Below are 13729 nucleotides of genomic sequence, written 5' to 3'. Positions count from 1 at the left end.
ATCTCACGATCTATCCCTCAGGCTACGACCGAATTCCGAACGATGGCAGACTTACCACCTCAACCTGAAGCTTCAACTTCGAAATCACCTTCCATTATTGCTCCAGAACCGGTATCAGCGACAAAGATGAGAGTAGCTGATAAATGGGTGAAACCAAATGGACCTCCAGTCGGTTCAACTTTTGGAGCCAGACTACTAGATGATGAAAAAGATGTTTTTGAACATAATGCATGGGATCACGTTACTTTACCTGAAGATTTCAAGATAAAAGCACAAGAGATAATGGAATTACATCGTAATAGTCCTGTAGCTGAGGCATTGAGAGGTAAGTCAATCTTATATATCCCAAGTGATTGCAGTCATCATGTCAGAAAGCTGTTGCTAAGGTGCTTCTTGTTGTAGACGGATACAATTCTAAACCTGCTCATTATTGGGATAAATTTTACTCTTTACATGAAGAAGGTTTCTTCAAGGATCGACAATGGCTCAGATTAGAATTTCCAGAATTAGTAGCATGTAGTGAAGCCGATGTAAGTGTCCAACTTGGCTTTACTTAGTATAAGATATCATTTTGACAATCTAATTTATTTCTTATATAGGCCGGACCTAAAATAGTATTAGAAGTAGGATGTGGTGCAGGAAATACAGTATTTCCATTACTTATGAGGAATGAAAATCCAGATTTACATATATTCGCAACTGATTATTCTAAAAAAGCAGTAGAAGTAGTTAAAGCAAATAAAATGTATCCAAAAGCTGAACATGGTTTAGGAGAATTACACTCAAGTGTATGGGATATAACATCTAAATCATCTTCAAATCGAAATTTAAAAGAGAATTTAGAAAATTTGAAATTAGAAAGCAATTATTCATTACCTGAAGGAATTGAACCAGGTACTGTAGATGTCATTTCAGTAATTTTCGTTTTATCAGCTTTACATCCTAAAGAATGGGAACAAGCTATACGGAATCTTTACAATGTATGTTTATTCTTTTGCTTCGATTCAGAGAAATTTAGTCTAATTACTATAATTATTATTGATGATTTAGGTATTAAAACCTGGTGGATTACTTTTAATACGTGATTATGGAAGACATGATTTAGCACAATTACGTATAAAGAAAGATAAGTTATTAGATCCTGAGATACCTAATTTATACATTAGAGGTGATGGTACAAGAGTTTATTTTTTCGAAAAAGAAGAATTAGAAAATATGTTGGTTGCTCCGTTAGCAGATGAAGAGGAAAAGAAAATGTTTGAGGTATTGCAATTAGGAGAAGATAGGCGATTGGTTCGTCTTTTTTTTGAATAAACTGAATCGACATCGAGTTTAGCTGACCATTTTTTTTTTTCGTTTGCAGCTGGTCAACCGAAAAGAGAAGAAACAGATGTACAGAATATGGTTACAAGTTAAAGCTAAGAAATTGTAATTGATTATAGGATTTTTAATGAAGATCTAGAGGACTTGAAAAGATCATGACAGCCAATATGCTTTCGAGGCATCAACTTTGTATTTTATACATTTTATGCATGATCTAGCATTTGAAAGCGAGAGTAGTGTACAACTTTATTCTAATATTTTCATTTACATTGAAGTTAGAAGATCGATTGATGTAAGAAATGATTGGGCTTATTGTTTAGAGCCTCTCATTCAATTATGCTTTGCTTAATTTCTGAAAAGACAACCAAATATAGTAAGATCAGCTAAGATTTCATGATAGTTTGCACGAAATCACTGAATTCCAAGTTAATGAACCAAATAACCAAATCTTTTGACTCACTTTATCAACTTTTGCTCTCATCAACTTTCTCTTCTTCTTTCCTTTTTGACCATCTCCTTGTTCACCTCCCACATATGTAGATGGACTAGGTGATCTAGGTGGAGGTAATGGTTTAGCATTTTGTTGAGCAATTTTTGATCTTGCTTTAGCATCTTTAGAAGGTCTTTTAGTAAATTTGGCTGATCTTCCCATGTTATTCTCTTTCTCACTGTTTTGCGCCGTACAGAATCAAGTAATTCGAAGCAGTTGAGTAAGGTCACGATTGTTCTACTGAACTTAGTAAGACGAAAAGTCACTTAAGAATGTTTTAACAGGTTTAAATATCATCAACATGATTGCATTTCAACTTTTTCAGCTCTGATCGCGGCGGCGGTTAAATACCGGATAAATTGGTCTAAAACGTCAACAATTGATGTTTCCTTGTAACTTTTGCCTCTTTCAACGATGAATTACATGATATACAGCTAGAATAGCTAAAGAAAACACTACAGTATGGGCTCAAGACAATCTCAGCCCGTAGTCGTAAATGATACTTCGTCTCAAGCACCAACCAATTTGGGTCAATCTCATGTCGATCCACCTCGACCAACTGAATCACCCCTAAATCCTACTCCTGCATCATCAGGAATTCTCTCATACTTTTACAATCCTACTAAACCATCTGTAACACATCATCATTTACATCCTTCTTCAATAGAAATAATTTGCGTAACAAAATACTTGAATCATTTGGGATTACCAATTGAACTTGTTCCCCGTGTTTTAGATTTTGCTGAATATTGGACATCATGTAGAAGAATGAATAATAAACAAATTTTAGTTGATAGTATTAGACATAGAGGTCATTTACCTGGAGGAGAAGGTCCTTGGTCTGCAGGTCAAACTGATGAAATTACAACCTCATCTAGAGTGAATCGGGATGGAGGTTTAAAATGTACAAGAGGAAATGTATGGTATCTCATTTCTTCCCCCATTGGATGTATATCTCCTTTAAAATCAAATCAAGAAATCACACCTATTAAATCGAATGAATGTAACGAATCAAATTCGATTAGGAAACCTCAAGAGAGTTATGATAATGTTTGGATTAGACGATGTATTATTGAAACTTTATCAAAAGATCAAGGATGGAGTACAAGTTCAACAGAACATTATGGTAAAGGTTTTTATTTTTAATTCACTTGAATTTGGATCTCAAGCTAATCATACGATATTAATTCATTTATTAAAGGTACATATGAACAATCTTATTCATGGTTTGAAATTTCCCTTTTACGTGATGATAAAGAAGTAGAAGGTTCTCGACATTCTATACAACATAATATAGTTGCAGGACAATATTATAAATCGCATGTGAACATTTTGGAATTTGATCATCCAACTCTAAAATTAGCTAAACCTGGAGATAAGATTGTATTGTGGGTTAGAGCTCAATATCAGGTATGTTGTAATCATATCCAGTCGAATTCAATTATATAACACCATTGATATGTTTTAACTTGAATAGGGATGGCAAAATTGGGTCAAGTGAGTGAAGTAAAAATTATTCATCAATAAAAGATTTTTGCTAAGCCTACTTTGTGTAGAGAGGGAGCTATAACCATATTCACTTCTCCTTATCCTCCCTCATCGTAATTGTCTTTTCTTGGACTTAGCATTATAATCGCTATGCCCCTTTTAACAGTTACAATTCACATCATTCGCCTGATGCTGACCAAGTCTGAATGAAAACTCTACTATCGAGAGGCAAATAGTAGTCTCTCAGTGATCAATTGCATCTACGGTCATAGAACTTGAAAAACGCCAGATCCCGTCTGCTCTCTGAAGCTAAGTCAAGTATCGCTTGGTCAGTACCAAGGTGGGGGACCACTTGGGAATCCCAAGTGCTGTAGTTTTGTATGTTATTTTTGCAAAACTGGTTTCGGATAGAAGCAGAGGAGAACGTTGGGTGTCACAAACTATCTCAAAAAACCGTGTTACAGCAAGGAGGAGAATAAAGCGGAATCGCGACAAATTGATTAGTCGTGGACCTCTGGATTTATAGTTGCATTTCCTTGTAGATTGTGCATACTTGTTACAACAGACCTACTTTGTTTCGTAAGCAGGCGAATATAGAAACCATATGCTAAGGTAGATACATGTGCTAAGGCAGATTACTTGAGCTTAATTCATGATATTCCATATCATTTCTTCTTCAGCTTATTCTCGAGACTGCGAGAATGATTAAGTAATCAGCCAAAGTCATTAGTCATATGAATTAAATAAAATTTGACTTACGCTAAGAAAGCATTCATAACAGGATCAACATCATGTTCGATTTGCCCTTTCACGTCTTCGCTATTTGTTTTATCCCTTATTTCAATTGGCCATTCATTTTGAGGTATATTATCATTTTTTAAAGCTTGTTTAGCAGATTCTAAAGCTAAATTATAAATTTCTAAATCATCTGCGTAAATAGTATATACACAATTTACACATCCTGACATACAACATTCTACCCAAAAATGAAAAAACAACAAAAAAAAAAACAAATTAGCTCGCAGTCCCTTTTAAATACACTTTTTTTAATGGGTCAAAATTGATGATTTACCTTCTTCACCTGGTGGAATTGGTTTAGGAGGTATTATAATTCCTTTCATTATAATTTCATTATTTTTTATTTGTTGATTTGATTTTTTAGATAAAGGTATTTCCTTCATAGCTGGAAGTGTATTTACAATTTTTGTACCTTCATTTGTTGATGGAATTTCTTGAATTGAAGCTAAGACTGGTTTTGTGGAAGCAGTAACAAATGATTCTTCATCATTTTTCGATGGATTTTTCTTATTTGATGGACCACCTATAACTTCTTGTAAAGATACCCTCGAAAGGGGTTTTTGGAATTCCGCTAAGACATTTAAAACCCTCTTTCTTTTTGTAGGAGGTATATTTGATATTTCCCTTCTAGCATTTTGACTTGCATATTTGGTATAACTCGATGCTATATTCTTAGGATTGATAAGTCGACGCATGGCCTCATCATGAATATATTCTTTATTTACTTGTTAAAATGAGGAAAGAGGAAGGATGAAAGGTAAAATCTGTATTTATCAGCCAATAGAGAGAAGAAAGAACAATTGGATGTATGGTGCCCCGTATAATTTGATGACAAGGTAACCAAAGGAAAAAAATGTGACTTCCGATAAATTAGATGAATTATTCTTCTTCTGACTCCTTCGACTCCATTTTATTCTCTTTTCCATTCAGATTCATTGAATTTTCCGTCATAAACTCAGCAATAATAAAATGTCATCATTCGTACCACGACCAGTTCCAGTAGCACTTATCGGTTTAGGTGGTGTAGGAAAAGCAATTTTATCACAACTTTTATCTCCTCCTTTAAATTCAAGATTTAATTTAATTTTAATTGCTAATTCAAAATTATCAATTTCATTACCTTTACCAAATGGTCAAATTACACCTTCAAATTATTTACCAATTCTTGAACAACATGGTAAACCTTTAGATATACCTTCAATTTTAAGTTTATTAACAAATAATAATGATAATTCAGATATACCAGGAATTTTTATAGATTCAACTGGATCAGATTTAATTCCTTCAATTTATCCTCAAATTTTAGGAATGGGAATTAATATCGTTACACCAAATAAAAAATCAACTTCTTCTTCTTTAAATCTTTATAATGATATTCAATCTAAAATTTATCCAAATACAAAAACTTTATTTTATGGTGAATCTACTGTTGGTGCAGGTTTACCTATTCTTAGTACTTTAAAAGATTTAATTGAAACTGGTGATGAAATTCAAAAAATTGAAGGTGTTTTTTCAGGTACTTTAAGCTATATTTTTAATGAATATTCAAAAGTAGAAGGTGGAGATGTTAAATTTTCAGAAGTTGTTAAAATTGCTAAAGATAAAGGTTATACCGTAAGTTATCCCCTATCTTTTTTTCTGCTAAAGCACATTTTGAATGTTGAATTAATCACTCATTGATATCTCATTCAATCAGGAACCTGATCCTCGAGATGATTTGTCTGGTACTGACGTAGCTAGAAAACTTACTATCCTTTCTCGACTTGTTCCAACTGCTCCACCACTTCCTGAAGGATACGCATCAGTTCCAACCCAATCTTTGGTTCCCGATGTCCTCTCAAATGCATCCACAAAGGAAGAATATTTAGAGAGACTCGCTGAAGGTGATGAGTACTTTAGCAAAATCAGAGATGAGGCCAAGGCAGAAGGAAAAGTCGTTAGATATGTTGGAGTCATCGATTTGAAAGAGGGTAAAGTGGAGTGCAAACTTGGCAAGTGAGTAAGAGCTTCCCGCTTCAGCATAGACATGAGCGAATCGTTATGAGTGAGTAACAGAATGTGCTAACATAGTCTATTCGCTTCCGCAGGTACCCAATTGATCATGCTTTCGCTACTGCTCTTAAAGGATCAGACAACATTATTTCCTTCACCACTAAGAGGTAAATTTTCGTAGCTATCTCGCTATACTACCCGGAAACCATATACTGACCTAACATCTACACAGATACTCTCCTAGACCACTTATTATCCAAGGTTCAGGTGCGGGAGCCGATGTCACTGCTATGGGAGTTACTGTGAGTTGATTAATCTAGCCTAACAAACTTGGGTATATCTACTGAACTATCTATAATCGTAGTCCGACTTGATCAAGATCCACGAAAGACTCACTACTAGAGCTTAATATCGAAATAGAGTCAGATAATTGGTTAAGGGATTAATTTAACCAAAAGTAGACGTAGAAAAGAAGACATAAATCATAGTAAAAATAAAGAAGTCGTATTCAATTAGAAAATTATCATTTGCATCGTCGAATAATTATGAAAAATATGCAAAATATCGTTAAATAGTATAGCTAATTGCTCAAATTTTCTATTTTATTCTTTTTGTTAATGAAATTCATCAATTCGAATAATATGTAAGAAGTCAAATCGTTAATCCCTTGTAAATTGATTGAGTTGATGAGGTTTATCAAGACATCAAATATATCAAAAAATTCTCTTTGAATAATACTATCAATTTCAACCGATTTTGAATTTTTACAAACTCTGATGAACTGTCTTTTGATATTTCAAAAACAATGATACAAAGCATATGCATTTCCAATCACAAATATAGTGCAACTTAAAATAAGAACATATTTTGGAATACTATTTAACTTGTTTTTTTCTCTATAAACCTTTTTTACGTTTAAAAGGTCTTTCTTCTGTATTATTACTTTCATCGCTTAAATAACCATCATCTATTTTCTCAATTTCAACTACTTTTATAGGTTTGATATTGGGCGTTGAGTCCTTTTCTTCCTCTTCTTTCTGAATGTTCAAATCATCATCATCCGATCTTTCACCTTTTTCTAAAATACGATTATTGTTTAGCAATATCCCATCCGTCTCAACATTTTCACTTTTCTTGACATATCGATGAATATGTGCACTACGCATTGAATGTCAGCTTGCGGATTCCATTGGCAATCCTATCGCGAGCTGACTAGAACTCACGTATCATCTTGTCCAGTAAGCCAATGACCTTCATCAGGCAGTATAGGTATCCTTCGAAGGCGAACTGCATCTTTATTGTCAATTACACTTTCGTTTATTTTTGAGTTCAAATCTAATGAAGGTGGTTTTGGGACGGCAGTTGGAAGAGGTATATTCCACCCCAGTCTGTCCGAAAGGTAAGTCACAATACTATCTGCATCGCCTAAAAGGCATATCTAACGGGAATCGCTTGTTGGTGAGCTGTTGAATTAATGAGAATCTGGAACAGCTTACATCAGGATGAACATGATGGACTGGGGTCAAGTTAATATATATCTGAGGAACAGAGTGCGGTATATGTGCTATTCAGCATAGTTGTCAGCTCCAATAAAGTATCGATTGTTTTTGCCCAATAGCTCACTCAAAACTTCGCTAACTGGCGCAACCTTAAGACTGGTTCCAATGACAATAAGAAGATCTACTTCCTCTCGATCCTTGAATAGGCATTCATCAAATTCGGAATCCAACGCTTGACCAAAAAAAGTTATGTCTGGCTGAATAAGCGATTGGTATCAGCTTTCTTTCAAGTCCACTAACTAGAGATGAATACGAAACTGGTAACTCACCTTTATTATACCTGGTTCACCTCCTCCCCATTCCCTTTCTTCCTCTTCGCTATCATCCTGATCATCCCATGATGCTTTGGCTTTTCCTTTGCTCTTCTTCAAGCTTTCCTTGATCTTCTTTTGCAGTTCCATCTCCTCAGCCCTTTTAGCCTTACAAATGCCGCAATAGGGTACTTGTTGCGACATGATATAAGGTTCGATATTCTGTCCAGGTACACGGGTTTTGCACCTCTACAAGCGGAATCAGAATCGATGAACAAAGCTCACAGGTCAATAACTCACCAAGCATGAAGCAGTCTTAAACGAACCTGCGGACATACATGGTCAGTGTCATACAATTGCACATGCAGTGAGTTAGGAAGCTGCTCACCATGACACTGCAACACGTTTTGAACACCAGCTAAACTCTCTAAAGTATCTATATTTTGCGTATAATTGCGTAACAACTGAAGCAACATGAGCTTCGGATTCTACCTTACATACAATCAAGACGGGTTGAATACTTACTACACCTTTATCTTCCAACAGTTTGATCCATCTATGACACGGACTGGGTATAAAGTTGCTAGGGTAAATCTGCTTGGCGAATGAGCTATTTCTTAATATCAGCTTTGCAACATCTTTGTTCAGATGAAGGGTACGCGTGACTAACTAGAATACTTCAGGTTTCTCCCTGAAATAGGAAATATCAAACATTTGTTGAGGATCATCTAAATCAAATTTTCCTTCGTTCTGTAAATTCGCATAAAGACCCGTACTTGACCTAAAATCAGGTATACCACATGAAGTCGATATTCCAGCTCCGCTCAAAATTATTATCTTCTTTGAAGTTTTGATCAATTTTACAGCATCTTCAATGGAAGAATATTGTTCTAAACGCGTTCGCCGGCGCAATATACGAGATAAAGCGATTTTGGTAAAGGGGAGTAAATGGATATTAGGTGTAGAAGGATTGCGAAATTGTATTGGCTATTTTATTGTCAGCCTGAGGACCATTTCTGGTCATAAAACTAATTATACTCACAGGTATAATACCGAATCCAAGTAATAACTTTCTCAATGACCTCATATTTCCACTATCTCGATCGAATAAATAATCCCTTAGAAAGTTTACTAAACCATGTTCCTTGAGCTGTTCGGTATATCGTTTCATTTCTTCATCGTTATAGCCATTCTCAGCTATTCTAAGATATCAGCTAACAACAGGCTAGCAAAGATATGGAAGCTGACCTTCTTCAACAAGATTATCATACTCATCATCCTCTAAATCATCTCTTTCTTGATCAGAATCGTAATCATCACTGTCAATTTGATAAGTTTCGGCCGGCGTGATTTCAGGTGCAAGGGCCGGGACAGGACTGCTCATGTTTGGTCACCAACTAGGCCGATAGCCTGAATCTGAGTAGACCTTTTCCGTATTCAGCTTACTCAAAAAACCATGAGAGTGTGGTGAGTCCGTGTTAATCAAGCAAGAGAGATTACAAGGCAGGAACGTTAAAAGTCAAAATAACACAAAACACAACCGCGGTAATCTAAAACGTGCAACTGCCGGAATAATCACCCTGTACAAATAGAAAAATCGTATTCATAATCGTAATCGTAATCTCATCTGTAATCGGTAATACACTTTCAGGCACAGCCGATTACATTTCATTTTAGTGTTATCACTTATCAGTTGAGTAATCCCGCTCTTCTTCTTCTAAATATTGTCATGGCCATCATCACTTTAGTTATATTTTGCATTCGACATCTATATCATGATACATCAGCATTTTTAGTCGAATACAGTTACACTTCTCCAATCTTCTCCCTTGCCTCTCAATTACGTACTACCTTGAACCTTGATGGATCTTTTCACGCCGAACACAATGACTTCCAATCCCCCTATCCGATCCATCCCTCTACAGCGGGACGAATCACCGGGGAATCGTGTCAGTCTATTCGTGAAAGCACTAAAGCCTCATCTCAAGGCGCATGCTGACCAAGGTCAGCGCTTTTTCGCCAGAGTCATGGGTATAGGAACGGACAGAAGAAGCAGTGTCTACGAAAGAGATATTCCGAATCCCCATCATTCGCCGGAAAAGGAGGTTGGTCCCGATATTCACTTTCTGCAGCCTAACCTGAAAGACATCAAGTATCATCAGTATCCCTTGAAGAACCCGAAAGAGAACCTGAACCCTTATCCTGACCTAGAAGAGCAATCTCGAAGAAAATCAATTAGCAACAGTGTTCAACGTGCAGGGCACATAGACTTAGATATCGTTGAGGCATTATCCCCTCCTCCTGGTAGAAGAACAAAACGTCCTTTCAATCATATTCCTACACCTGAAATACTGAATCGACTTCATGAGATACCAGTAACAGAAAAGGATGAAGAGACAGAGAGTGCTCAGCGTGAGAACTTGTTTCTACCCTTTGCCAGACTCAGACTGATTATCATACATAGGAAGATTGGCTCGCAAGCTAAAGAGCAGAGCCAGAGCAGCTATCAAAAAGCCGAGATCAACTACCCCTCCACTGCTGAACAACTCTAGGTCAAGTCGAAAACGAAGAAACCCGACCACACAGGAAGGCTCGGAAGCACTTGATCGGCACGAGATCTACAGCGGTATCAGCAAAAAGCGAAGAATCATACCTGATCAACAAATAAGTGACAACTATCAGACAAAGAACATACATAGACCCAACGAGAGGCTCACAGTGAGCATACCCACTTTTGTCCTGTCTGAAAGCAGACTACTGATGGGTTCTCTAGATACTGCCTTCTCAGGCTCAAAAAGGGTTTCTATCTGCAGGTAAAGCTTCCAAGCCGATTCATATGTCGATAAGAGGATTGCATCCGAAAAGTCAGTAGAGCGGTTCAAAGTCCATGTCAAAGATCGACGATTATCTGACTGCTCTTATTCAGACAAACCATTCGACGAGAATCGCTTTCTTGGCTTGCGCAATAGCGGTTCGGTGTCGTCCTATGACGATGAAAAGCCAACGATCATCTGGAAGGGAAAGAAGTATCTCACTCGGGCAGTTGACAAGCGTCGTCGCCCTACAGGTGTCAGGGCGCCCAACGTCCACAAGTATGAGGATCAAACTCGATTATATACTCACAATGGCGATGAGGGTAGCCTCAGTACATACCGCTTGAATAGTAATTTACCTCCTCCAGGTATCCTCGCTCACAATCGCGATGAGGGTAGCCTCAGTACATACCGCTTGAATAGTAATTTACCTCCTCCAGGTAGGACTAATTCACCTAGCTGGCCTACTAATTCGAGCCAGATTTCTCGAAGAAACAAGAAGTATGAAGTACCGACATCAGTACGTACATTGAGCCAGGTGAATCTGGAAGATCGTAAAGAGAAGCAAATTCGCAATGTAAGACAGAGGGATCTGCAAGCGATGGAAGCACAGTATAGAAAGAGAAGCGAGTATGCGCGAAAAGAAATGGGAGAACGACTCCGGGGGGAGGAGCAAAGATCTCAAAGACATAGACAAGAGGACGAAAGAAGGCGAATGGAAGCAGAAACTGCTAGGATGGACAACGATTGGAGACATCGATTGGAAATGGAGAAGAGGGCCGTGAGGAGCCAAGCTGGATCCGAAAATCAGGCCTGGCGACCAAGCTTTGATAAGTGGGTCGGGGAGCAAGCCATTCATCAGAATCGTGAAGAATTTGAGCGATATGGGAAGGAGATCAGAGACATAACGGGAAAATATCGATGGAAAATGCCTGATGGTCATCCACTTCGCGCCACGATCAACCATCCTGCCGATGAAGATCCAAAACCGTCAACATCACATCGATCCGGCCGTCCTTATCACCCTTACCAAAGATTGGCGGAACAAGCCAGTAGCGGTCATCCTAAAGCACAAGGTGGTCAGAACAAAGAAAGTAATCATGATACACCAATCCAACAAGTATCGCCGCGCCGCCACTCGTCAACAGCATCCCACCCAAATCGCGCACCATTGCTCGATCACACCATCAACGTCCTTCCCATTGAGCGCACATCCCAACCGTTCTCCTACTTCGCAATAAATGATCGGGTTTATCCCCAATATCCTCCTCCTGACCAGCAACAGAGACACCAATTCGCACAATTGAAAGAACAGATGCAACCGCCTCCAATTCCACCTAGGACTTATCTTCAGCAATCGCAGAGAGACCCGAGGAAACCTCGAATCCTTCACTCTCTCATGCCTCCGCCTTCACTCCCGATCAAGGAATCGCAATTTGGATCAATCTCCAACGCACAGGCTAATGTGGATATAGCCAATCATTGTCGCGCCCACAATCAGCTTCCGCCTTCCTCTTCGACGCAAAGAGGAAAGATCTCACATCCCGCTCTACCTATTCAAGCACTTTTGCAACCAGTGCCGGAGAATAGTCAAACAACTCAAATCAGCAAAGACAGTATGCCGCCTCCTTCCGTCCCCGACAAGGGACTTGAGCGAGTTGCATCAACTGCTAACCCTCTAGACATTGCTCGAATTTGTCGAGAACGACATAAACTTCCACCTCCTACGCCTCAAGGTGGAACCTTCGGTCGAAAGATTTTCGTACCTCCCTTAGCGCCTAGACAGCCTATCTTTTAATGGGCCGTCAAGATAAGATATTCCGATAATAGTCTTAGTAGCAAGTATATCCCGACTTTGGTTGTAATCTTATTGTGTATGCTTCATTCATGTTGATCTTGGATATCCTCTTGTTGTGTAAATATCATTATTAGAATAGCAGGAGTTTTATATGATTGCTGGAGACACCCCAGACGTCTGAACGAATTGTGACATGTAAAAGAAGTAGCCATGATGTTACAAATGTAGCTTATTCTCTTTTCGATCTGGGATTACAGTAAGCACAAATTCGTTGGGCGATTTTATATTGACCGGACTTTACCGTAAAAGAACGGGATTTGATATGATAGGGAAATTTCGGCCGAACGTTAAGGGATAAGGGAGATATTTTATTGCCTAGTCAAGAATAACTTGATAATGAAATTGATAAAGTCTTAAAAGAAGGATAAAATCATATCATTCGAGATTCATAGCTTTCAAGTCAAGTCCAACTTCAAATGATGTTGAGCGCAATTTAATATAGAAATCGTTCTTTGTCTTTGAAAATTCACTAGATTTTGAAAAAAAATCAAATTCATCTTAGATCCGAAAAAAACGCGAATAAGGAATTACCAATTATAGTAAAATTAAGATTTGATTTTCTCAAGAAATAAAGTAATCGGTCAATCAGGTACAAAAAAACGTATTTTTTATATTGATGAAAAAGGGTTATCTCCCATGTTTTTTGGCGGTCTTTGCTATAGTTAATACTGGAATGATCTATAATTTCGCTTAATTGTTTTTAAATAAAAAAAAAAAGCACCATGTGCATATTTATTAAGAGTATAGAACGAATTATTTTTCAAAGAAATTACTTTGATGAAATATGACGAAATTCTATCCAAGTTAATGGAATAAATTCGTGACTTCGTGGCATTTATCAAAATGAATGTAAATAAATTTTACAAAGATCGGATCGGATAACTCGCCTTCTTGTTATTTGTAGATAGCTTTAAGATCGGATGAGACCGCATAATCAATCAATCATCTTTGAAAAAAGGCACGTGCGAGATCATTTTCGAAAATCGGTCAAAGACGGATTAGGGAGGTTATAATGGGAAGATTTCGCGAAATTGTTTTTGGAAGAGTAACAAAACATAATATTCGTATTTGATTTATGATCTTTCTGTATGTAAACTTCATAATCAAATTGATTAATTGTGAAAAGATCGGAGATTGAATTGAATTGATAATTTAAC

The 13729-nt window shown here is 37.4% G+C and overlaps 7 protein-coding genes and 1 non-coding gene across 8 annotated transcripts; 5 read left to right on the top strand and 3 right to left on the bottom strand.

Annotated features, from left to right (window-relative positions):
- Positions 1 to 42: 42 nt before the first annotated feature.
- On the top strand, positions 43 to 1432 carry I206_102058 (uncharacterized protein; the record flags this gene model as incomplete). The annotated part of the gene is made up of 5 exons (XM_019158548.1): positions 43 to 325; positions 403 to 530; positions 600 to 980; positions 1051 to 1293; positions 1364 to 1432. The coding sequence occupies 5 exons, from the start codon at positions 43 to 45 to the stop codon at positions 1430 to 1432; spliced, it is 1104 nt and encodes a 367-aa protein (XP_019008294.1).
- A 225-nt stretch (positions 1433 to 1657) lies between these two features.
- Positions 1658 to 1975, bottom strand: I206_102057 (uncharacterized protein; the record flags this gene model as incomplete). Its single annotated transcript, XM_019158549.1, has 2 exons — positions 1658 to 1675; positions 1784 to 1975. 2 exons carry the CDS (start codon positions 1973 to 1975, stop codon positions 1658 to 1660), a joined length of 210 nt encoding a protein of 69 aa, XP_019008295.1.
- A 300-nt stretch (positions 1976 to 2275) lies between these two features.
- I206_102056 (uncharacterized protein) lies at positions 2276 to 3418 on the top strand (the record flags this gene model as incomplete). The annotated part of the gene is made up of 4 exons (XM_019158550.1): positions 2276 to 2939; positions 3015 to 3223; positions 3291 to 3310; positions 3370 to 3418. 4 exons carry the CDS (start codon positions 2276 to 2278, stop codon positions 3416 to 3418), a joined length of 942 nt encoding a protein of 313 aa, XP_019008296.1.
- A 144-nt stretch (positions 3419 to 3562) lies between these two features.
- On the top strand, positions 3563 to 3677 carry I206_102055. The gene has a single exon (XR_002021940.2). It is a non-coding gene; the product is annotated as a 5S ribosomal RNA (ribosomal RNA).
- Positions 3678 to 3966: 289 nt separating this feature from the next.
- On the bottom strand, positions 3967 to 4794 carry I206_102054 (uncharacterized protein; the record flags this gene model as incomplete). Its single annotated transcript, XM_019158551.1, has 3 exons — positions 3967 to 3994; positions 4061 to 4277; positions 4374 to 4794. 3 exons carry the CDS (start codon positions 4792 to 4794, stop codon positions 3967 to 3969), a joined length of 666 nt encoding a protein of 221 aa, XP_019008297.1.
- Positions 4795 to 5068: 274 nt separating this feature from the next.
- Positions 5069 to 6500, top strand: I206_102053 (uncharacterized protein; the record flags this gene model as incomplete). The annotated part of the gene is made up of 5 exons (XM_019158552.1): positions 5069 to 5713; positions 5796 to 6094; positions 6187 to 6258; positions 6324 to 6393; positions 6456 to 6500. 5 exons carry the CDS (start codon positions 5069 to 5071, stop codon positions 6498 to 6500), a joined length of 1131 nt encoding a protein of 376 aa, XP_019008298.1.
- A 487-nt stretch (positions 6501 to 6987) lies between these two features.
- I206_102052 (uncharacterized protein) lies at positions 6988 to 9285 on the bottom strand (the record flags this gene model as incomplete). Its single annotated transcript, XM_019158553.1, has 11 exons — positions 6988 to 7249; positions 7315 to 7529; positions 7588 to 7655; positions 7715 to 7847; positions 7920 to 8150; positions 8202 to 8227; positions 8290 to 8365; positions 8427 to 8511; positions 8572 to 8888; positions 8944 to 9098; positions 9150 to 9285. 11 exons carry the CDS (start codon positions 9283 to 9285, stop codon positions 6988 to 6990), a joined length of 1704 nt encoding a protein of 567 aa, XP_019008299.1.
- Positions 9286 to 9787: 502 nt separating this feature from the next.
- Positions 9788 to 12512, top strand: I206_102051 (uncharacterized protein; the record flags this gene model as incomplete). The annotated part of the gene is made up of 4 exons (XM_019158554.1): positions 9788 to 10313; positions 10366 to 10619; positions 10675 to 10765; positions 10828 to 12512. 4 exons carry the CDS (start codon positions 9788 to 9790, stop codon positions 12510 to 12512), a joined length of 2556 nt encoding a protein of 851 aa, XP_019008300.1.
- Positions 12513 to 13729: the final 1217 nt, after the last annotated feature.

This window comes from Kwoniella pini, chromosome 2 (genome assembly GCF_000512605.2).
Source record: "Kwoniella pini CBS 10737 chromosome 2, complete sequence".
NCBI lineage: Eukaryota > Fungi > Basidiomycota > Tremellomycetes > Tremellales > Cryptococcaceae > Kwoniella > Kwoniella pini.
Note: the sequence above shows the minus strand (reverse complement) of the source record. Positions and strands in the feature narration are given on the sequence as shown.